The 23,400-nt window shown below is 40.2% G+C and overlaps 2 protein-coding genes and 1 long non-coding RNA gene across 4 annotated transcripts; all 3 read left to right on the top strand.

Moving 5' to 3' along the window:
* The first annotated feature begins 1,107 nt into the window (after positions 1–1,107).
* On the top strand, positions 1,108–7,110 carry LOC111223319 (exopolyphosphatase PRUNE1-like). The gene is made up of 8 exons (XM_022747419.1): positions 1,108–1,183; positions 3,519–3,623; positions 3,803–4,014; positions 4,091–4,275; positions 4,379–4,537; positions 4,859–4,953; positions 5,481–5,642; positions 5,868–7,110. Exons 1-8 carry the CDS (start codon positions 1,145–1,147, stop codon positions 6,381–6,383), a joined length of 1,473 nt encoding a protein of 490 aa, XP_022603140.1. The 5' UTR covers positions 1,108–1,144; the 3' UTR covers positions 6,384–7,110.
* Positions 7,111–9,540: 2,430 nt separating this feature from the next.
* Positions 9,541–11,646, top strand: LOC111223346. 2 transcript variants are annotated; one of them, XR_002665170.1, is made up of 3 exons: positions 9,541–9,823; positions 10,656–10,706; positions 11,525–11,646. It is a non-coding gene; the product is annotated as an uncharacterized LOC111223346 (long non-coding RNA). The 2 variants fall into 2 exon arrangements; XR_002665169.1 differs by having other exon boundaries at positions 10,653–10,706.
* Positions 11,647–11,820: 174 nt separating this feature from the next.
* bnipl (BCL2 interacting protein like) lies at positions 11,821–18,104 on the top strand. Its single transcript, XM_022747424.1, has 12 exons — positions 11,821–11,943; positions 12,472–12,543; positions 12,623–12,667; positions 12,886–12,936; positions 13,455–13,538; positions 13,982–14,137; positions 14,211–14,456; positions 14,572–14,674; positions 15,240–15,371; positions 16,412–16,498; positions 17,148–17,246; positions 17,704–18,104. Exons 1-12 carry the CDS (start codon positions 11,838–11,840, stop codon positions 17,726–17,728), a joined length of 1,206 nt encoding a protein of 401 aa, XP_022603145.1. The 5' UTR covers positions 11,821–11,837; the 3' UTR covers positions 17,729–18,104.
* Positions 18,105–23,400: the final 5,296 nt, after the last annotated feature.

Raw genomic sequence — 23,400 nt, 5'->3', positions numbered from 1 at the left:
GTACCTGTCTTTCCAGGCTTCTTCTGTTTGGTTTAGTTAATAGCTTAATATGAGGAGAACACAGCCACGTCAGAAGCACGCTTCAAATACGTTGGACAAAACTTTTACCTTCCACCTTTTCACTCCGTGTACCTTCTGACACAGCCAGGTGTGTTGGATTTGTTAAACAGAGTAGTTCTGACGGGTGGTGCGGTTAGTTCTGCTGTTACAATTGAGATTGTCGCTTATAAACTGCCCTCTACGGGCAAAACACGGTTAATAAATGTAAGTCGATGATGTTAAGACTCTGGACGTCATAAGCCGAGATGGACCGACAGGGGCGGGGTGGTTAGTTGCTGAATGAAAGGATGATTGGAGTGGTAGTCCCCGCTCACTCGGGACAGGCGGTATTTAAAAACACCGCATCGAGTCTTATGGAGGGACAGTGAGTTAATACACTGGATTATCCTCAACATCTTTTAGCTCAAGTCGATAGAAGGATCTTTATTTTGACGAAAAAATTCACATTTGATTTGTCCATTTAACTTTTGAATTATATCATGTGTAAACACGATCTTCCTAAATTTCAGCCTAAGTGTTATTCTCTACTCTGGTAAATAAATCTGCTGGACTCTAAATTCTTTTATTTGTAATTTCTTCAAATCTTCAATTTCTTCAAATTTTTGAGGCAAAGATTTAAGGCAAAGTATGTGATCTTCCATTATTGATAAAGTAAATGATTGTTGGTCCTTTTTTGATGAATAAAACTACCTGACCGAGGTTTTCTCAGTGTTCATCACTTCACAAACAGAAAAAAATTAAGCAGTTTGATAAAAACACAACTTTACTACAAAAGAGCAACAAATACAAACTGAAACAATCCAGGTCTTTAAACCTGATCCCGACTCAGAGTCCCTCTACAAGACTGGGGCTACTTTTGTGGCCCCTGGAGATCCAGTTGGACGCCCTCAGAGTGAGAGCTGGCTGAGCTCCTCCTTAAAGGAGAGAGAGTGGACATCATGAAGTGAGGGTTTTATTTTGATAGGTGAGACAGGAAGCACTGATAGTTTGAACAGCAGGGTAGTGACAGTGTGGGACAGTGGATGTTACTTTTGTCAGAGCAGCAGTCAGCTGAGTCTGACCTGACTGACAGACACTGGACGACATGGAGGAGCTGCTGGTGACGAGCAGAGCTGCAGCAAAGGTCTGTCAACACAAAGCTGAGTGAGTGTGGGTGTGTGTGTGTGTGTGTTGGTGTAAAGTCTATCTATATCTGTCATCTCATTTTCTTTTCCAGTGTCACTTTGCTTTGAACACCTCATATCTCCAAATCAAGTTTTCTGATGAAATGAAGGATTGAAGATAACTACCCATAATTCCTTCATGGGTTGAGAAAACGATCCCACTTCTTCAGCTAAACGAACCATTACAAACCAGTCAGATAATCAGATACCTGAGGAGGCGGAGCTCTGCTCGTCCTCCTGCCCTTAAACAGGAGCTGGATGAAACCACTTCCTCACTACAGCTGGAGGAAAGTTTCACAAGGTTTGGGGCCCACATTTAAGTGGTCAGCACAAGGACATGGACCCTGAGTCCTTACAAAGACAGATCAGAGTCTGTAGGCATATAGTGAACTGTTGTGTGGCTGTTTGTTTGTGTTGTTGTTGTCGTTGCTCTCTGTTTGTGTGCTGGAAGATCCAGAGTCTGATTCACAGGAAGCAACAAAAAGAATCAAATAATCAGAAAAATATATAATCACACAAGCTTCAAATGGAGATGGCTTTGGAGATGCATAGTTTTCACAGGAACCCCCATTTACCTTTAACTCTTATCAGTATCAGCTCAAGAGAATGATACTGACAGTCTGTCTGTTTGTTAAGAATCTGCTTGTTATATTTAACTTCATAAGAAAAATACTAGTAAATGACGGAGAAAAGTTTATTTCATAAACAGACGTCAGACAGACATTTCCCTTCTGATCAGGGCCAACTGTGTTTAATGGAAATGTCCAGGTGATGAACGTCTTTAGGACATTATGAGGAATGTTCCAGGAAATTATCTGGAAAACACAGAAGCAGTAAAATAAAGTTTTACTTTATTTAGAGTTTTTTTTAATCTAAAAAAAACCCAGTGAACTAAAAACCTGTGAGTGTGACTGTTGTTGTCCAGAAGAGTCAGCTGCTGCTAATGTCGGCTAATGATAAACCTGAGGCGCACTATCAGTGTGAGTGTGTGTGTCCTGCTTGTTGCCATGGCTCCTGTAAATAAACTATATTGATCCACATCAAAAGGACACAACCTCGACAGACACAGAACTGAGGAAACAGTTGCTGCTGAGGCAACAGGTCACCAATAAATATCTTCAGTTATTGATCAGTTTGTATGTATAGATATACAGTAGGTAGGTCACATGATGAAGACCAGCACAGTCTCCAGACCTGAACCCCCATGAAGCTGGTTTAGGATTAACTGGGCAGAGGGTGAAAGCAAAGAAACCTGAAAATAAAAACACTGGTCATCATCATCATTATTATTATTATTATCATTATTATTATTATTATTATATATAGGAATCATTATTATAGGATCTAGTCTGAATCAGCTCCACAGACTCTGCTCTTTGATGTTTGTTGTCAGTTTACTGTGATGACATCACACCCACAGCCCTGAAGATGAGTCAAATATAACAAATAAAAGCTAATGTTCATGTTCATTATTTCTTCATTTGTCAGTTGACTCTGGTTTCCATGAGTTTAAAGGCTGAAATACTCACAGACGTGTTTGTTCACCTGAGGACACAGGACACAGCTAATATTTACAGACACACAGAGAAGCCGATTAAATCAGCAGCTCTGTGTGGAGGCTATCCAATATACCGTCTCATTTACATGTGTTAAAGAGGGGGGTGTTTTGATTGACAGCTGTCTCAGCCTATCACAGTCTGCACATCCAGACTTTTAGGTTGAACGTTGCTGCTCGCTCAGGTGATGAAGATGTCAGATTTTAAATGTGTCAGCTGTCTCACTCTGCACACACCCAGTGAACTTCAGACCTGCAGAACCAAAATCAGATATTCAAATATTTGGATTTGATATGTGACATTGACGTGAACAGCAGATGCACAGCTGCTCTGTTTGGTCTAAAGGTCTGATGATCTGTACGTGAACCGGATCACAGGCTGCAGGGGGACTGAGATCTCCTTTCACATTCTAATGTTTTTGAATTTATCCATTTTATTTAATTTATTCATAGGAAACATTTGAAAACAACAAGTACTGAGCAAAGTGCTTTTACAGAAAAGTTCAATCATAATGAAACAGTGTGACCAATCACAGTGATAATAACTATAATCAATAAAGATGCATTTTTAATATCAGGGAGGAGACTATGGATCACAGATAGACCTCCTCCTCCGTCTTTAAAACCAAGTAAAAGAATCTTAAAGTGAATTTACCAGTGCAGAAACCAGTACAGACTTTGTTTACGTTGTTGTTGTAACCTGAGTGTTTCCATGGTGTTGTACTCTGTTCTCCTCCCAGGTTGGTTTCCATGGCAACCAGCGGGTCCACATCATCCTGGGCAGCGAGTCATGTGACCTGGACTCTGTGGTGTCATCGCTGGCGATGGCCTACTTCCTGTTCAGGGTGAGACGGCTCGATCAGCAGAGAGTCGATGGTTTGATTCCTTAAGTTCAGACATCACTTTTTTCAGTTTTCATAGACAGAACCAGGATTTTGGTGTGGTCTGGAGAGACCTCGTTCTGGATCACAGTCAGACTAACTTCACCATCTTCATAATGAAATTTTATTCCTCTCTCTCTCAGACGTCCTCTGGTCCTCCAGGCTGTTCTCTGGTTCTTCCAGTTCTCAACATTCCCCGGTCGCAATTCCACCTGCGAGCTGACATCCTCCTGTTGCTGAGGGAGGCCGGCATCGCCACAGAGACTCTGGTGTTCAGAGACGAGGTGGACCTGGCTCATCTCCATGGCAACAGGAGGCTGGCACTGACACTGGTGGACCACAACATCCTGCCAAGGTCTGAAATATCAAAACACCATGAAACGTCCAGATCATGTTTATGCTAAACTAAAAAACTATGTCCTGGTCTTCAGTACCGACAGAGACCTGGAGGGGGCGGTAGTTGACGTCATCGACCACCACCAGCTGCAGAGGACCACCTCCTTCGCCTGTCCTGTTACGGTGGAGATGGTGTTGTCCTGTGCCACCTTGGTAACAGAGCGGATCCTGTCCAGAGCCCCGGAGATCCTGGACCAACAGCTAGCTTTACTGCTGTATGGTGAGATTTACAAAGACACTGTGTCTTCACTGCAGGTGTGAATGTGTCTCCTGTGTGTCCTTGTTACAGGTGTGAATGTGTCTCCTGTGTGTCCTTGTTACAGGTGTGATGGTAGTGGATTGTATGAATCTGTCTCCTGTGGCCGGTAAAGTGATGGTTAAAGACAGAAAGATGGTCCACCTGCTGCAGACGCAGTTCCCTGACCTGCCACAGAGGGACGCTCTTCACACCGCTCTGCACACAGCAAAGCTTGACCTGGCAGGTAAACGCACAGGAGGAGCTGTTGGTTGGTTGGAGTTAATATGACAGTAGTGTCTTCACCTACCGTCCTAAAGAAAATAAATCATTTAGCTCTGGACAGTCGTAGCTTAGAAACAGTACCTGGTAACAACCGGTGTGTTAGTGTCTGTGATAAAGTTTACTTGTGATGTTGCTGCTGATGATTTTAACGGCCTTGAAAATGATGTTCTGTTAATTAATGATATTGTGTGTGTGTGTGTGTGTGTGTGTGTGTGTGTGTGTGTGTGTGTGTGTGTGTGTGTGTGTGTGTATGTGTGTGTGTGTGTGTGTGTATGTGTGTCAGGTTTCACCACGGAGCAGATCCTCTTGAACAACATGAAAACGGTTGCCGGTGGCGACCTGAAAGTAGCTGTTAGCATCGTCTACATGAGTCTGGATGTAAATATCAACTCATTAAATTTGAATCATTTGTATATATTTCAAACATTTTAATTGTAATTGATTTATTGATTTTTCTTTTTTTTCCCCACATTCTCTTCTCATCTCTTCTTTTATGTATATGTACAATTTGTTGTATTATAATTTTTTTCATTTTGTTAAGAATACATATTAATTTATTATGTTATTGAAATCCTGGATATACACTTGCATGGAAAATAATTTTAAGAAATGTATCTCACAAAAAGACAATTATATATTATATGTTTTATATCATATTACATAGATCATTATTATGACATACTCTATATTAGACTCATTATTATCTTATTTTTAATTTCAATAATATTTTCAACTTTTGTGCGTCAGTGACGATCAGTTTACCTCCATCGTGTTTTCAGTTACTGTGCAACTAACCAACAGGGGGTGCATCTGAGCCTCTCTGCACTATTTTTGCAGCATGTGTGGTGCATGCTGGGAGTTATAGTTGTGTCTTGTGATGCTCCTCATGTTGTCTCCTCCTCCAGTCGTTCTTTCAGAGGAAGAACCTGCAACAGGAGCTCTGCCACTTCTGCAAATCACACCATTTGGATGCTGTGGTCGCCATGACAATATCCTTCAATGACCAATCAGACGAACCTGTAAGGCAGGTGGCCATCTATGGCTCCAACCTGCTGTACAGGCAGGAGGTAGGTGTGGGAACTGGAATTAGGGCTAGGATTAGATTTAAAATGAGGATTAGTATCAGGATCAGCATTAGATAAGGATTGGAGTTAATTGGAATTAGTTTTAGTTCTAGGGTTAGGATTAGGACCAAATTTAGGAAATTATTAATAATTAATATTAAATAAATTATGAAGATAAGGATTTAATGGTTGCCTAAAGGTCATATTTTCTCATGCTCCGCCCTCCAGATCAACCATGCCCTCTTAGACACTCGTAGCCCTGCTCTCTGCCTGTCTCCTGCCAGCAGCCCATACAAGGACGTCCTGGCTTATCACCAGGGCAACACTCTGGCCTCTCGCAGAAAAGTCCTTCCTGTCCTCACACACCTCCTGTCTGACTGGTGGAACAGAGCAGTGCATTGTGGGGCAGGTGGCGAGGAACTGGAGGACCAACTTGACCAATCAGACGTGATGATCTATGACACGTTTCCTGTCAACAAAGAATCAGCTGACCTCTCTGACGCTGACCGGATGCCCTACGTTTACTCTGCCTGCCATCGCCACCGGCGGCGGCTGCAGCTGGGAGTAGAGGATCATGGGAATGTGGAGGAGGATTACGGCGGCAGGATGATGCCACCGCCACCACCAATGAACAGTTTGGTGGATGGCTGCCCGCTGGATGGAAGCTTCAACCAGGAAGCTTTACTGGAGAAGTTCAGCAGGATGGGAGGGGGGGAGGAGGAGCAGGTGGGGAGGGGAAACTAGAGAGGAGGAAAAGGAGGATGAAGAGGAGAGTGGAAACATGATTGGTTTCTTCATGGACTCGACACAGTATCATTTTCTGAGGGTTGGTACTTGTCCGTCAATCCACCACTTTGATCCAGACTGAAGTACCTCAACAACTATAGGACAGATTGTGACATTCACGGTGCCCAGAGGATAAACCCTCAAGACTTTACCTTTAGCGCCACCAGCTGGTTACAATATTTGGTTTTAGTGAAATATAAATGGTCAAATATTGGCTGGATTTCCATAAAATGTAATCATCAGGTCAAATTTTTAATTAGTCCAATCATTTTCTTGACATTTGTTGGCCAGAATGAATTTTTGAGAATTGTATGGATTATCACTGATAAAAATCATTCATGGTCCTCAGACAATGAAACGTGCTAATGAGGTTTTTACTGAAATGTCTCAACAACCTTTAGATGTATTGCCTTAAAATAGAAATTCAAACATATTCATAGTCTCCAGTGGATGAATCCTGGTGGTTTAGTTACACCAGTCAAGTTCAGTTCAGTTATCCAATTTATTGGGTTGAAATAATTTATTTGTGATCCCTAGAGGATAAAACTTAGTGATTTTGTTGATCCCCTGACTTTTCCTTTAGTGCCATCGGGTGTTTGTGTTTTTAGTTCAGAGTGAAATGTCTATACAACTATGTGAGGGATGTCAATTCATTTATATATAAACATTCATGGTCACAAGAGGATGAACTGTCTTTGGTGAGTCTGTGGATGGATCAGTGCAAAGGTTGTTTCCTTAAAATGGATGATGATGAAAGATGAAGAGGGGGTTATATATTCAAACTAGGAACATCTGAACCCTGTGAACAACTGTGTTTAGATCTGACCAAACTTATCAATTGATCAGCAATTGGTTCTGATTCTGATCACACACCGGAGATGTAGAGGAGGATCTGACAGGAGCACACTTCTGTTATTACAAACCATCTGTTGGTCAAAGACTTGATGATGTACAGATGCTGCAGTTTGAGACTTTCAGCTCCTCTTCAGCTTAGACACATTAATAAAACTCGTAGTTTTAGTTATTTTTAAAGATGTCATCCTGTTCGATCAGTGAAGCTGTCTTTGTTCTGGCCTCAGTAAAACCTCCTCCATCATCAGCAGAGTTCGATGCTGCCTTCAGTCTGAGGTCAGGTCTTATTACACAGTGCTCCCTGCTGACCTTCACTCGCTGACAGCTTTCACATTGATTTAAGATTTCATTACAAGTGTTAAAGCTTCATGTGATCAGACTCCTGCCGACGCCTTAGATTTATTAACCCCTCATCACTGCATCACAGCTGTAGAAAAAACGTGAAAGTGATGTTTAAAAATAATTTCTCAAAGCATCGTATGTTTGATTCATTAAAAAAAGCTTTGGACATACGAACTGTGGGTATAAAGGCATCGGGACACAGTTCAGGGCTGATGGTCTGAGATTGGGTTTTGGTTTCTCTTGAAGGTCTCTGCATCATGTCGCCCTCTGGTGGTTCAAAGCTCAATCATTCTGGTGTGGCTGTAATTTTTACAGTATTTTTCTTTTAACAGAATTTTATGTTTGAAGAATATTGGAGCACATCCGTCTTAAAGCACATTCACATTTTGTAGAGATCAGTTATGACTCTGTTTCACAGCTGATTCAGCTCCTGTCCAGTCTCTGTGGAAACTGAGGAGAGAAACAACACAGAGCTGTCACAGTTAAATGTGGATTTATTCTTAATGTTGTGTTTAAGGTGTTTAAGGGCCACTTTAATGTAAATACACTTAATTATCACTTTCAGAATATTAAAAAATCATGAGTTCAGTTGAGGGTTTGTTTACCTTCCTCATCAATTCAAGTTATCTAGAAACATTGTTAGCTTATGCAGCAGCATACATTGTATTAAAATAAAACTCTCCAGAAATCCTTTGTTTTCTGAAATAAAATAGTAACATGATGGAGGCTGTTATGTGTTTTTTTATACATGACAGGTCTCAGAGGAGTTACATGGTCTTCAACCTAGTGGAAATGATGTAGACAGGTCTGCACTTCAGAAACCTCCTGCACCATTATTGTGTAAGGCAGTTGAGTCATAGTGATCAAACTGAGGATCAGTAATTCAGTGTTTACGGTGACTCATTACATCACAGCTGAAGATATCTTGAGGTTTGACAAAATGACATATCATATGTACCTACGCTCATTTACTGTACATCATGTGGGTTCAGCACACACACCCAAGTTACTTAACCTACTGTAGTTGTAGCACCTATGTGTGACTCTAACTAGCGCCTTGAGGTTTCAGCGACACTGTTTCAGGTTGTGATGCTTCTCAATGATACGACTGGCAGTTAGTTTGGTGACATGTTAAAGCAGAGCAGGTGGGAGAAGGTGAGAGCTTGTCATGTCAGACTTTAGAGAATGAGGATGTGGCTATTTCCTGGGCGCCACACAGACCAGTGTAAACTTGACTCAGAACGAATTTGCAATCATACCAGTAAAAAAAAACACTCGAGGTATATAATTGAGTTAAGTTGCCTTGGAGTTTTCTTAACTTTTTCTTAGAGATGCTGCTGTTCATCCTGTGGAGTCTCTCTGGTGAAAACTTCACATATTGATTCACAGTCAGTGTGAAACACCTGTTGTCATAGCGTTTTTTTGTTCTAGTGAGGCAAAGATGATTTTCCACTCTGGTAGACAGTGAAGTTCTATTCTATTCTATTCTATTAACTGCTTTCACACACCCAAAAACTCTCATAACACAAACACATAAATTGTGTCATTTGTGCAGGTAGGAACATGCACGCTGCAGTTTCCACCCCAGCTCCCCTGCTTGCACAGTCACGGTTGCTGAGGTAACGGGGCCGGGCCCTCGTCGCTGCCACATGCCACACCTCTGCTGTCAGGTTGGCTGAAAGTACACAGAGAGAGAGGGAGAGAGAGAGAGAGAGAGAGAGAGAGAGAGAGAAGAGAGAGAGAGAGAGCGAGAGAGAGAGAGAGAGAGAGAGAGAGAGAGAGAGAGAAAGAGAGAGAGACAGGTGAGGTGGTAGAGAGAGGTAGAGGTGAAGTACAGAGAGAGAGAGAGACAGGTGAGGTGGTAGAGAGAGGTAGAGGTGAAGTACAGAGAGAGAGAGACACAGGTGAGGTGGTAGAGAGAAGTAGAGGTGAAGTACAGAGAGAGACACAGGTGAGGTGGTACAGAGAAGTAGAGGTGAAGTACAGGGAGAGACACAGGTGAGGTGTCAGAGTCCACTCATAAAGTCATAAAAAGCCAGTGTGATATCATCAGGTGAGTCTCCAGGTGTGCAGCAGCAGGTCTCTCAGTGATCTTGGCTGTTTGTCCTGAACCCGTCTCACCTGTCTCACCTGACCTGGCTGCTGCAGAGTGTGAGTGACTTTCCTGTTGACTCCCAGAGAGAACGTCGACCTCCATACCTGCTGTAAGTCTTTATTTTCTCTTTACAGTGTCACGTCATCTTCCTCTGTGCTTTGTCTTTTATTTTGTAGTTTGACCTTCTCCTCCCTGTCTGCGAACTGTGTCTTGAGATAAGAGCTGTTTAAATAAAGTTTTCTTCATCGGTTTGATATGACTCTGCCTAAGTGCAGTTCAAACACTGTGTAGCCGCCTGTCCACTCACAGTGGTTTAGTGTATTTCAGGTCTTTTGTTTATGACACCACCCCTCCTGTATTGTACGGGGGTCAAGAAGTGACTAGTGAGTTTGTTTCATTTTCATCATTTAACAAGTGATACCCAAAAAAGATATCTGGTTAAGTTAAGTTATATGGTTAAGATTAGTCTTCATCAATGTTGGTTATTATATTTATTGAAAGATTAATTAGATTTACATAAAATCTCTAAATTCTTTGAAAAGAATGTTTTGCTCAGTAAATTCAGGTGTGGTTCAGGCAAGCTCCCAGTTTCAAAGCGGAGATGTTGTCAACAGTGTGTTCTTTCTGTTTGGGTGGAGTCAGATTATATATTGTTTTTTCCTGTTTTTTATATAAGAGAAACATATTTATTAAACAATGCTAGGAGTAGTCAAAGGGCTTTTAAGTTTGTTGATTTTGCATCCCTCTGTGGTTTCTTTATGGTTGCATTTCATCTCTTTATAGTTGTATTGTGTTGATAATCAAATGGAGAGTTTTGAAAATTGGTCAATAATCCGACCATGGTTTATACTCTGTTGACAACTAAACCAGCTGACCACAGGCTGTACTGCTGACTGGCTAGCATCAAATTCTGATCATGTATTTATCCTCACCGACAGCAGCAGGAACAACATGGAGTCCAGAGAGGAAGAACAAGAGGACGACACTCTCAGGTCAAAGTTAATTCACTGGATTTTAAAAGAACATAAAGCATTTAGCCACTTAAACTGTTAAATGAGAGGAACTTTTCATTCAGATATTTTCAACAGCTTTATGTCAAAAAATATTTCAGCATCCTCAAAATAATTGTTTCAGAATCAAATAGTGACAGTGTCTCTCCAGAGCCACCATTTTGGAAACACTGTTTGACAGTCATTGAGAGAAAATGTAGAGACCAAAATGCATTGCAGATGGAAATATACTTTAGAAAGTATACCTGTTATTACTATTGGAGTCTTGGAGAAATGGCACAGTGTCGTCTGCAAACAGAGAATATCTACATCAGGTCATGATGGTTAATTATGAATATTGACATTGTCAATGCAGCTAAGATGAATTTTATTCTACTGATCTTGGGGTGATGTTTGGGTGAAGTGAGACAACACTGAATGTTGTTTGAAAACATTTTGATGGCATCACAACAAACAACAGAATGTTTTAGATTTTGTGAGGTTTAGAAGATGTGTCACAGCTGATTATCACAGCTGGAGTCCAGACATGGTAAGTCTAGCTTAGCATAAAGACTGTAAACAGGGAAATAAGGCCCGACTTTATTCAAAATACACAAACAAATTTGTTGAGATTAATATTGATCTTGTCTTGTTACGCTCCGAAAGAATGCAAAGTATTCCTTGAATTAAAAGTACATGATAAAAACATGAGGGAGAATGAGTTCACACAACAGAGGAATTATATAATAAAATTAGAAATTATTCTCCAGTCGAGTCTGTAGGCTGTGACTTTTTCAATATCCATGTGTTTCTGTGAACAGGTCGTTTCTGGCAGCCAAAGACACTGAGAACATCAACACCACCAGCAACAGTATTACGACTAACGCTACTGATACTACAGATACCACAGATACTACTGATACTACAGATACTACAGATACTACAGATACTACTGATACTACAGATACTACAGATACTACAGATACTACTGATACTACTGATACTACAGATACTACAGATACTACTGATACTACTGGTACTATAGATACTACAGATACTACAGATACTACTGATACTACAGATACTACTGATACTACTGATACTATCAATACTACTGATACTACTTCTACTACTATGGCTTACACTACTGATACTACTACTACAACTCAGACTACTGTAGCTGCTTGTAGCACTTCAGCCACCAGAGTGACTCCTGGTGCTCCATCTGGAGATCAAACAGGTACTAAGGTGTTTTCTAAGGACACAGGAAATCATGTATTTATCATTTATTTTATAGTTTTTATGTAGTAACTTTTGTTTTTTGTGTAATTCTGTATGTTAAACTGAATTGTGATTTCTGGGATTTTAATTCTAATATCAATAGAAGTGACTCCTGGGTGGTTTGTTTTTATTGTTCTTTCTAAATTCTGCAGCTTCATGGAGTTTTTTTGCCTCCTCACTGTTTTAAGATAAAATATGAATTGTGTTATACCTTTTCATTTTTTTTAAATTATATTTCAGGTTTTTATCATCAACTTCACTCATGAAATGATCAAAAATTTCCTTATTATCACATAAGTTTTGTAATTAGAGGGTAATTAAAAATCTGTTAATATCAACTTTTTTTCTTTTTTTCAAACTTTAAAGCTCCTGGTCTGATTTAACAAAATTCTCTTATAAGGCACAACACATGTAACCTTGAATTTAAAACTCAAATATACAATTGATTTAACAGTCACATGTAAATAGTTCTTATCTTTGTCCTCAGAGGAGGAGGAAACAGGTAAACTACTGAAAGCAAACAGTGTTGTCATGACAGCGACAGGTGCTGAGTCAGCAGGTAAGAGGAACAGAAATGTGTCTCTGTGTCGGTCAGTTTCTGTCGTCTGTGTTCACTTTTAAATCTTTTTGTTTTTAAGATGAGGAGGAGCTGGAGGAAGAAACCTCCGCTACAGATGAGGAAGGTGAGGAAACTCATCCACCATCATCTCTTCCTCAAATTAAAGTCTGTCTGTCATCATGTCTTACTCTCTTTGTTGCCCAGCAGGTGATGGTGATGAGTATGATTTCCATCCAGTTAATCTTCTTCTTCTCGTTGTTGTTGTTGTCGTTGTTGTACTTCTTCTTCTTCTTCTTCTTGTCTGATTTTCTGTCCGACCTTTCTTTGTGTCATCGGGAGAAGCTGAAGTCGAGTCTCAGCAGAAATCATCGACTCCGACCAGAGGCAGACCAGGTGCGACCAGAACACCGCTAGAAAGTTTTAAACAATGTGTACAACAGTGGGTGGTGAAATGATAATCATAAAATTATACAGAATAAAATATAAAAGGGGGGAGTTATTAATAAGATTTTAAGTATACATTAATAATAATAATAAAAGCATAGAATATCATAAAAACAAAAAAATGAATTAAACTTATTTATACAAATTGTGAAATAATAGTAGTAAAACCTAAAAAAGACCATTATAAAATAAAATTAAAAATTAGAATAATAAAATGAACATAAATGAAAACTAACAATTATTTTCACTATGAAACATTCTTAAATAATTTTATAATTCCTCATATATATGATGTGATGACGTGTTTTTCTGTTTCTTCAGTTTCTTCAGTTTTATCTATGTCAGGTCTCCACATTCAGCCAGAAGCCTGGATTCATTTCCTCCCCAGTTGTAAATATAAGATAATGATATTTATATTTAAGTGATATATTTGACGCTCTGTGTGTTTCCTCTCTTCCTGGCTGCAGATCCTCCCAGCAGTCTGGCCTTGTCAGGGTCACGACCAAGGAAGAAGAAAGTCCTAGTGGCTCCAGCTCTCAGTCTGTCTTTAGGTAATAAGAGACTTGGACCACTGAGCCAACACGAGTTGTTTTAAGTCCAAAGTTCCTTTGTAATGTTGTGTGTCACCAGCATAACTATGCACGGAGACACCATGATGACATCACAGAGGGGTAACATGTATAGACTAAGAAGAATGGCCCTAAAATCAATCCTTGGGGGATCCCACGGGTTATTTTGGAGGTTATGGTTAAAGAATAAGGAGCTCTTTTCTAGAAAGATAAGAACAAAAACAGTTAAAATTGTTCCCAGCAGCCCTCTGTTTTAAAGAACTTGATACCTGAGGGACGGCCTATTCTACTTTTGGACCTTTCAGGACTCCATACCAAACCTTGTATCATCTGAACTCTGATTCTGACACAAAGATTCAGCTCATGATGTTTATCAGATTCAGTTCTGGCTGTATATAATAGTTGTTGATGTTGATGATCCTCAGGTGAGTCAGCCGTCTCTGATGACTTCCCCTCAGCCTTTCTTTCCCCCTCACCTGAAGACGATGATGACACAGGGCTCGACTTTGACTTGGACGCCATGGAAACGCCCTCCGACAGCGAATCGCTGCCTTTCCCCATCTATGACTTGGACCTGGAAGGTAAGGGGTCAGAGGTCATACAGCTGGGGGACATAGCTAACACTTAGATATTCATCTTGGACCTGTTTTGCAGATGACCTGCGGCGTCTCGGCGTGGCGTCCTTCCGCCGCAGACGATCCAGTCCCAGGTCCAGGTCTGACTCCCGGACCTGTTCTGTACCAGGGCTAGACCAAAGCGGCCTGGGAGCTCTGGAGAGGGAGGACATGGTCGACAGTCAGGGTACCAGGTGGCGCTGTTTCTCCACGGGTGACCCTCCCCAGGAGAGCCGGGTCAACATGAGCGTCCTGGATCCGTTTCTCAGGGTGCTGTCCCACGGAGGTACGACAACACTGCAGGTGGAGGAGTTATCTGTGTGGTGCTTTACCTGGTCTCATCCTCATCTGGCCCCTCCCTCATGTTAAACACCTGCTTTACCCTCTCTGTCACCTCTCAGGTTACTATGGAGATGGTTTGAATGACATCATCGTGTTTTCCTCCTGTTACCTGCCACAGAACAGTCTGGAGAATTACCAGTATGTGATGGACAATCTGTTCAGGTAAAACACACGTTAGTCTTTCTGTGAGGACCTGTACTGACAAAATGTCCTCACAGTGATGGTTTAAAATAGAAAGTGATTCTAACAAAAACAGCCTTATAGAATTCTTTAAATTTAATCTTGTCTTTTATTGTTTGTTATGTTTGCTACAACATGAATAAAATTCACTTAGGCCTATTTATTTAATATATCTCAGTACCATGTCTGAAAACATACATATTCAATAAACAACAGAATTTGCTTTTATTTCACACTGACATTTGTTAGCCACTGAGGTAATGATGTGAAAACATACGATAAACTTGACTGTTCCCACACAGAGAATTTAAGCAGCAGAATAAAGCACAGACACAGACAGACAGTGCAGATAGAAGAACTAACCCTACCATAAACATTATGAACAAGTGTTAACTGTATAAAACCACAAACTCAGTCTGCAGCCATGTTAGCTGCTCTGTGAGGCTATGCTCTCAGCTAAATGCAAACAGCAGCATGCTAACATGCTAACAACGATGGTGCTAACATGCTGATGTGCCTGGCTCTCTGTCTACCTGTCTGTCTGCAGGTATGTTGTAGGGACTCTGGATCTGATGGTTGCAGAAAACTATGTGATAGTGTATCTCTGTGCTGGAGGTCAGAAAGACAAACTTCCAGGAATCAGCTGGCTCAGAGAGTGTTACACCACCATCCACAGGAGGTAAGATCACTTCAGTCTGTCTGTACTTTTTAAAAGAAATGTTTCAAATAAATTTGCAGAATGTTGTATATTTGTTGCTAAAATCGTGACAACCATGAAAATTGATTCTCTGACATTTTTACAAGTGTCCAAACATCTGAAAGGCTGAAAGTTTCTAACAAAATCTCAGTGAGGACAATAATAATTACCTGCACAGTAAATAACAGTGAGGTGACATTAAAATCTCTCTAGATAACTGCCAGCTGACATGATGTTAAGATGTCAACTTTTGATGTTGAGATGTCAACTTACATCTGTTAAACTTGTGTAGGTAGAAAATCTGGCTTTGTTTTTTTCAACATCTGTGCTGTTTCAGAGTGTGTCCATCAGGTGGCACCAGAGCTTCACTGTTGAAACACAAATCTTTATTCAGCAGCTTTTGTCTTTCCTTAATGAGTCACTTTAACTGTGATACACAAGCTGAACCCAGTGTCCTGGAAAATAAATTAAAAAATGAAGTCAAAATAAATTTTATTTTTTTAAGATGTTTCTAATGAATTTAATATGAATCAGCTGTGATTTGCTTTTTGTCTTGTTGATTCAAGTTTTTCTCTCTTTCACTCAATCACTCTGTTTCACCGTCACTGTTTCACTTAGTAGGTCTTTCTCAAGCTACACTGAATTTCATTTATTTATGTTTTCTTCCTTTTTTTACAGGATAATATGCATCAACAAACAGAACTGTAGGTTGAGACTAATGTCAGTTAGTGACCTTTGAGCTTGATAATTCAGTCTCAGTACAGTCAGGTACAGACAGGTACAGATGTGTTGGAGCCGAGCTCTTGCTGTCTCAGCTGTCCTCTTGGCTGAGTTTTGACCCCAAGAGTTAAACTCCTAATTTCAAACTCCAGCGTACATGGATATGAACTTGGTGGACTTCACACTGAGACAGACCCAGTATCTGTGAAGCCTCTGTGTGTAATGATTTCTGCCTATAGCGCCTCCAACTGGTTTGAGCAGAGACCAAGGAGGAGCATAAATATACCTGTCTGTTTGTGCAGATTGAGGAAGAACCTGAAGGGTTTCTACGTGGTTCATCCCACCTGGTACATCAAAGCCCTCATCACTATCATCAAACCCTTCATCAGGTCTGTTCATTACTCACTCTGTCTGCTACAGTAACCAAAGTGAATAAAACGTAAATAAAAAGTAAATAAACCAACTAACTAAACTACCACTTAACTAAACTAACAAAATAAACCAAGCCAATAAACCAACAAACCAAACTGACAAACTAAGCTAGCTAACTTATACCAACTTAGTAAACCAGCTAACTATACCAACTAACTAAACCAACCAAACCAACAAACCAAACCAACTAAATTAACCAAATCAACTAATTAAACCAATTAACCAAAGCAACCAACTAAGCCAGCTAACTTCAACCAACAAACCAAACCAACTAGCTAAACTTTCTCACTTAAACCAACTTACTAACTAAATCAACAAACCAAACCAACTAACTTAACTAGCTAACCAAGTATGTAAACCAGCTAACTAAACCAACTAACTAAACCAAAAAACCAAACCTACTAAATAACCAAACTAACCAACTAAACCAGCTTAGTTAGCTGGTTAGTTTGTAACAAAGTTAGTAACCATGAAATGAACCCGACTAACTAAATTAACAAACTAAAACCAAACCAAATTTTCTTTTCTCCTCCACCTCCTCTTCTTCTTCTTCTTCTTCTTCTTCCTCTTCCTCCTCCTCCTCCTCATCCTCATCCTCTTCCTCAGCTCTAAGTTCAGCAGGAAGCTCCAGTTTGCCGACAGCCTTGAGGATCTGTCTCATTTCATCCCCACTGAGCATGTGCAGATCCCCGACTGTGTCAGACAGTGAGTGATTACTTTCTTCATCTTTACCTGTGTTTAACCAGGACGACATCGCGACACCTGAATCTCTTTTACTGAGACAGTTGTGGCTGAATGTCGGCAACATATGACACAAAGTAACACAGGAAGAAAAGGATCTGATTCACATGTTAAACAGAAGCGTTTTAAATTCTGTGTGAAAGATTAAGGCTGCACATTTCTGCTACATCTTCAGACACTGGTTAATTGGTCCCTCACATTTACAGGGAATTTAATCTTTTAATCGTTTAAAGGGACGCTTTTGTCAGTTTTACATTTCAGTTGTTATTGATTTTAATTTGTGAAGGTAAAAGTAGTAAATCCAGAATCTGCAGCATATGGACACTTAAATGAGCCTTTCATCAAAGAAAACATTACACAGCAATTGTGGCGTGTGCAAACTAAGTCCATAATTCAACAACATAATTTCTGTTGCTTACAGGTATGACCAGAACCTGTCCAGGTGAAACTGCTGGAGGATTTTATCCTTCAGAAACACACAAATCACTAGGAGTTTTTTTCCTGTTAGATTTTATACATGTATCTACCTGCTCCTCTCCACATCCAGCAGGTGGAGATCCAGCGTCTTGCTCAGCGACAACTAGTCAGTGTTTAAGGATTAATGCTGCTGTGTCAGTGAGCAGACCTCTGCAGAGCAGCAAACAAACAGAGCAACAACACAAACTCAGTGTTCTCAGTGCTGCTGCTTCCCTTCACCCACAGGTCATCTTGAAAACAGTGTTACAGCTCTTCAAGTTTCAAACTGAAGTAATCCTGCTCCCTGCAGCTCCAAAGTAATTACAGAAAACACATTTTTATTCATTTCATTTATATACATTAAAAAATACACATTTCTGTAAAAATTTTTTATTATTTTTTTATCTAAAAAGTTTTATTTTCAAATAATTTGTCCAGGCGGATTACAATTTTGTTTTGACAAATTAAAACCACATTGGTGTCAGGTATCATATTGTGTGCAAAAATTATTATCGTAGCATTGTCTAACCTGTGAGAACAGGATAAAAATGTGCATCTTTACAACTGAACAAGCTGTACAAACTTTATTCTGCAGGTTCATTCCTTTGTTCTTGGACACGTCAGTTTTCATTTCACATTTTACACATTAAGTTCAACTCATACAAAAGGTGAAAAGTGTTTTTCCTGTTGAATAAATGAATAGCGTAGAAGATTTTGAATCAGAACTCTTTTAACCGAAGTTTTAGAAGCTGGTGAAGGTTTTTTTTCATGCTGCACTTTCAGTATTTTCAGCAGGAGTTGAAGCAGCAGCCCTGCTGGGGTTAGTGCCTTGCTTCAGAACTGTTGAATTAAGAATTGTTTGTTAATGTTTTTGGTGCTGAATAAAATCACGATGGTTCATTATTTTGATCTTTATCTGGTGACTTGTGTTTTCTGTGTGAAACGACTTCATGTCAGAGTCAAACTTAGATTGATTGGTTCCAGTTCCTCCTTCAGGGTTGAAAGTCTCAGTTCTTACTGAGAAACACTTGACACAGCAAAAATGCTGAAGTAAGGAATGGAGTTTGGTTTCCATGGAGACGTGATCTTACATGACCTTTAAACCGATTGAGGAGAAAGGTAAACAGACCTGTCTCATGAACAGGTGATAGGTGGCTGGGTGTTGAAAGGTGCCTCCAGTGCCAGGCACAGGAAACTCACTCAGTCGTGTGAATGTGAGTGATGCTACCCAGCAGGTCCAGTGGTCCACAGCAGGACCGCAACAAAAACATCCTGTCAGGTCTCATTTCTGTCCAGGTGTGTACAGGGAAGGAGATGGACCAGGAACCAAAAGGGAGATCGTGGTCACAAATTTAAATGAAAGTACATATGATGATGAATAAAGTAAACGAACAAAAGAGTCGAGGTGCTGTGGAAAAAGCGTCTGTGGGTTTTTGTTCATAGTTGGACCCGGTGTGCCCAGCTATAAAGCCACTCACCTGAGGGAGCTTCCCTCTCCCCAGCAGACCAGATGACAACTGTGGCCTTTCTTTTCCTTAATTAATATTTTCTTGTCAATTTGGTTGAGCTAAATCTTCTTTTTGTAAACGAATGACTTGTCTTTAGCTGCTAACTTGTGTTGTCTCCCTTTCTTCTCACAGTTGTTGAGCCAGTGTCTGCCTGTAAACCACGGACTGAGACTCACAGATTACAGCACACACACTTACTGCCTCCATCATAGTACACACAAAGATGGTACTGCTGACTTGAGCCAGCCAATAAGAGTTCAGAACAGACCAGTTACCTGTCTCGTCAGGGTACCTGTGAAGACATTTATTATGTGTGTGTGACAGGGAACACTGTGGTCTTTATACAGAACAGGAAAACAGCCGTGTGTGTGTGTGTGTGTGGGGGGGGGGGGACTGGTCTGTATAAACCCAGTGGCTGGTCAGGAAATGGAGCCTGACAGGAAGGAAGTGAGGTAGCTGCTAAGGAAACTCAACAAACAGGAACACAGACCAGTTTGTGTGTGTGTGTGTGTGTGTGTGTGTGTGTGTGTGTGTGTGTGCTCACCTTAGCTTGTTTTTCAGCCTGCCTGTTGAGGGTCTGATTTACATGCAGTATGTGGTTGCCAGTTAGTGTAAATGTGTGTGTGGTTCTGCCATGGTCATTATGTCTGTGTGGTGGCACGAGGGGATGGGGGGGGGGGATCTCTGTGGTGGCTTTGAATCTCTCTATCTGAATAAATGTATCACTGAACTTTAATTAAAAGCTGCACTTCAGTGATATGAGCCTGTCAGCTGTGTGTTGCTGTTTTTTGCATGTAGCTACCACAACAACAAGAAACGGACCATCTGACACCACAGTAACTGTGCAGTCTGACAGGCCTTAACAGCACTTCATAGTAACTTTATAGTAGCTATTCTTGAAACATTACAACTTTATTCTTGACATTGTTAACACCATGATTCAGAAAAACCAAGTCCATGGACCTCGGTTTTGGACCTGAAACTGGTCTGAGTCATCTGACTGTTCCTTTAACACCTCAGTCTCAGTCAGGAGACAGAAATTAGAGTGTGTGTGTGTGTGTGTGTGTGTGTGTGTGTGTGTGTGTGTGTGTGTGTGTGTGTGACTTGTTATCATGTGATGCTGTTCAGCTGTTGACAGTTGATGTCACTTCACCAAACCAGTATTGTCATGTTGTGTCTATAAGAGGTGACGTGACCCTAAACACCTCTGACCCACCCACACACACACACACACACACACACACACACATACACACACACACACACACACACACTTCTTTATCTTTGTGTACAAGTTGTATTCTGATGGTAAAAGCTGTTTTCAGTTTTTAAGTCCCTGCTCCTTATATATGAATATGAAATATGAAATCACGTTGTAGGTGAGGGAAAATAGTTAATAAACAGACAATATTTTCTGAAATTTTGTAGAACAGCATAAAATCAGATATTTGAAGACGTCAGCTCAGGCTCTGCTGAGTTGCCTTGGGCACTTCTCCATTTTTTTGACTGTAAAGTAAATCAACACCCTGCCAACTTCTTCACTGAAGGCCTGTTAGTCCACTTTTCATACACTGCATTCAAATGGGGCTCAGTGATTTGAAATCACTTTGACCTGATACCATTGATATTCATCCGTTTCCTAGAAAGACAAAATAAGACACTTAATTATTGATCAGACAGAAAAGGTTCCACTGTTTAATTTTGGACAGAGCCAGGCTAGCTGTTTCCACCTGCTTCCAGTCTTTATGCTAAGCTAAGCTAACCACATCATGAGTCCTGCTCCAAGACAGAATCAGACCATCTCACAAAGCTGTCCCTATGGACTAACCTCATTAACAGTAAGTTGGTGTCTCAGATGTTCTGGTTAAGGACCAAACTGTTTTTCTGCAGAGTGTTCTTCAGCTCAGTTTCCATTCAGTTGTCATCCTGTTAGCATGTTAGCGTGACGTTAGCATGTAGTGATCGTCCAGTGACTCATCTACTGTGACTTCTGTTTATACAGTTGTCTTTAAAATAGAAACACACACAGTAATGTTTCCATCACTTCAGGGGACATTACATTGACATTCTAACCATAACTTGACTTGAAGTCCCCACACAGTACGTCCCCACAACATTAGTAATGCAAGTACACACACACACACACACACACACACGCACAAGCCACTGTGTGTTTCCCACACACTCAGTTTAAAACAAGCCACCAGCAACCACGTCTTTCATTTTTCCACTTGTGTTGTTTCCTCCCCCTCAGTGTGCTAGACTGCGGTTTCCATGGCAACACACACACACACACACACACACACACACACACACACACACACACACACATCATTATTTCAGCTCTGTGTTCTCTGTGCGGCTGCTTGTAATGACACATGATGTTGAAGTGTAGGAGGGGAAACACTGAACATGTGAACCTGGTCATATATGAACATTTACGTTTCTCTCACATACACCCACAGTGTGATATAAGAAGGTCTAATGCACTGTTAGTTTTGTCACAGCTGTCCCCTGATGATCACATTATGTTTTGACTTCCTGGCTGATTAAAGGTGTATTCGTTATCGATGAGACATTTAGTAATTTAGTAATAACACCACAAAGAAAACATTGCAACTTTATTCTGGAAACATTATGACTTTATTCTTAAAACACAGTGACTTTATTCTCATAATATCTAATATCTAATCTAATATCTAATATCACATCTTTATTCTTGAGCTATTTGGACGATGCTGACAAATCACTGATAACATTCACCAGCTCAGCACTGAGTCCATTTTGAAGTAAACCGATCATGAATACAGACACATTTGGAGAGAAAACAGCAGATTTATTCAGCCGCCATGAGACTCATGTTACATAACAAGGAGGAATAAAGTCAATCTGTATTTCTGTTTCTGCAGAGGAGGAGGTTACATAACAAAACCAAACACAAGACAAACACCGGAAAATACAAAAATCACACATTCATATCACTTTAAGATTTTGTGTGAACACTGTGTGTATTTCATGAAAAAGAGATTTTAAGGTCATGTGAAAAACAATAGATTGAGTAATGAGATTAATTTGTTATGACTTTAAAGACACTTTGAAACATCCAAAAATTCTTTCCAACTTGCTGCTTTTTGAAAAAATCAAACATGGAGCTCGGAGGAAATTTGGGATTTGGATGCGTTAAAACAAAATCTGAAAGTGTAGCTTTAATCTCAGACATCTGATGTTTTCTCAAAAAATATTTACAGAAAACATTTACAGAAAGTCCTGAAAGACGATCTTTTTCCTTCATGTTCACCAAATGTCATGCTCACAAAAGTAATTATCTTAACACAAGTTTATTATTTCTTGATCACAAAACTTCTTGTTAATACAAGTTTTTATAACTCGTGTTCATAGATCTAACATCCAATATCTTGTGCACATGAGATAAAAATATCATCTTCCTGGATATCAGGACTAAGTCTTTAATCTCCAACTCAAACTTTTTCTCAGGATGTTTCTTTCACATGGCCGTGATGATTTTCATGAGCTAATGTTAATGCAAACGAAAACCATTAGTATTACTCTTCTTCAAATAAACTAAAACAGGATCAGGTTCATGTTCATGGTGTTTCTCAAATCTCGCCTGTTGGCAGATTGTCATTAAAACAGCAGGTTTCTTATATCACGATTTTACATCCGTTTTCATTCTCAGACCACGACAACCTCCACAGCTGAGTGTGATAGGCTGAGACACCTGTCAATCACACAATCATGTCCACAAACACACATCTGAGGCTGAATTTCTTCTTAACGAAAGAATAATTTATATTGTAGCCTCTGGTGGACATTAGAGGAACTGCAGCTCCAGAGACTCAACACCTCGGCTGTGGAGGTTGTTGTTTTGTTCATATCAGACTAAAGTCTATTTAAAGTAAGAAGAATATTCGCTAAAAATAAAACATCTTGGTTAACTTTTTATTTGTTGCTCCTGCAGGTGTGGACAACAGGAGCCACAAAGGCTCAAGGTGCCAAAAGTCACAGAAATGCTTTGTGATCAATACTCTTAATAGATGCATTCATACAATACTAACTACGCAACACATATTCAGAAAGAGAGTGTACAATAATACAAACAGTTCAATAAAATCAACAACATCTTTGATAAACAA

This window comes from Seriola dumerili, unplaced genomic scaffold (genome assembly GCF_002260705.1).
Source record: "Seriola dumerili isolate Sdu_G_001 unplaced genomic scaffold, Sdu_1.0 BDQW01000110.1, whole genome shotgun sequence".
In the NCBI taxonomy this organism is placed as follows: Eukaryota; Metazoa; Chordata; class Actinopteri; order Carangiformes; family Carangidae; genus Seriola; species Seriola dumerili.
The sequence above is the reverse complement of the archived record's forward strand: the minus strand, read 5'-3'. Positions and strand labels throughout refer to the sequence as shown.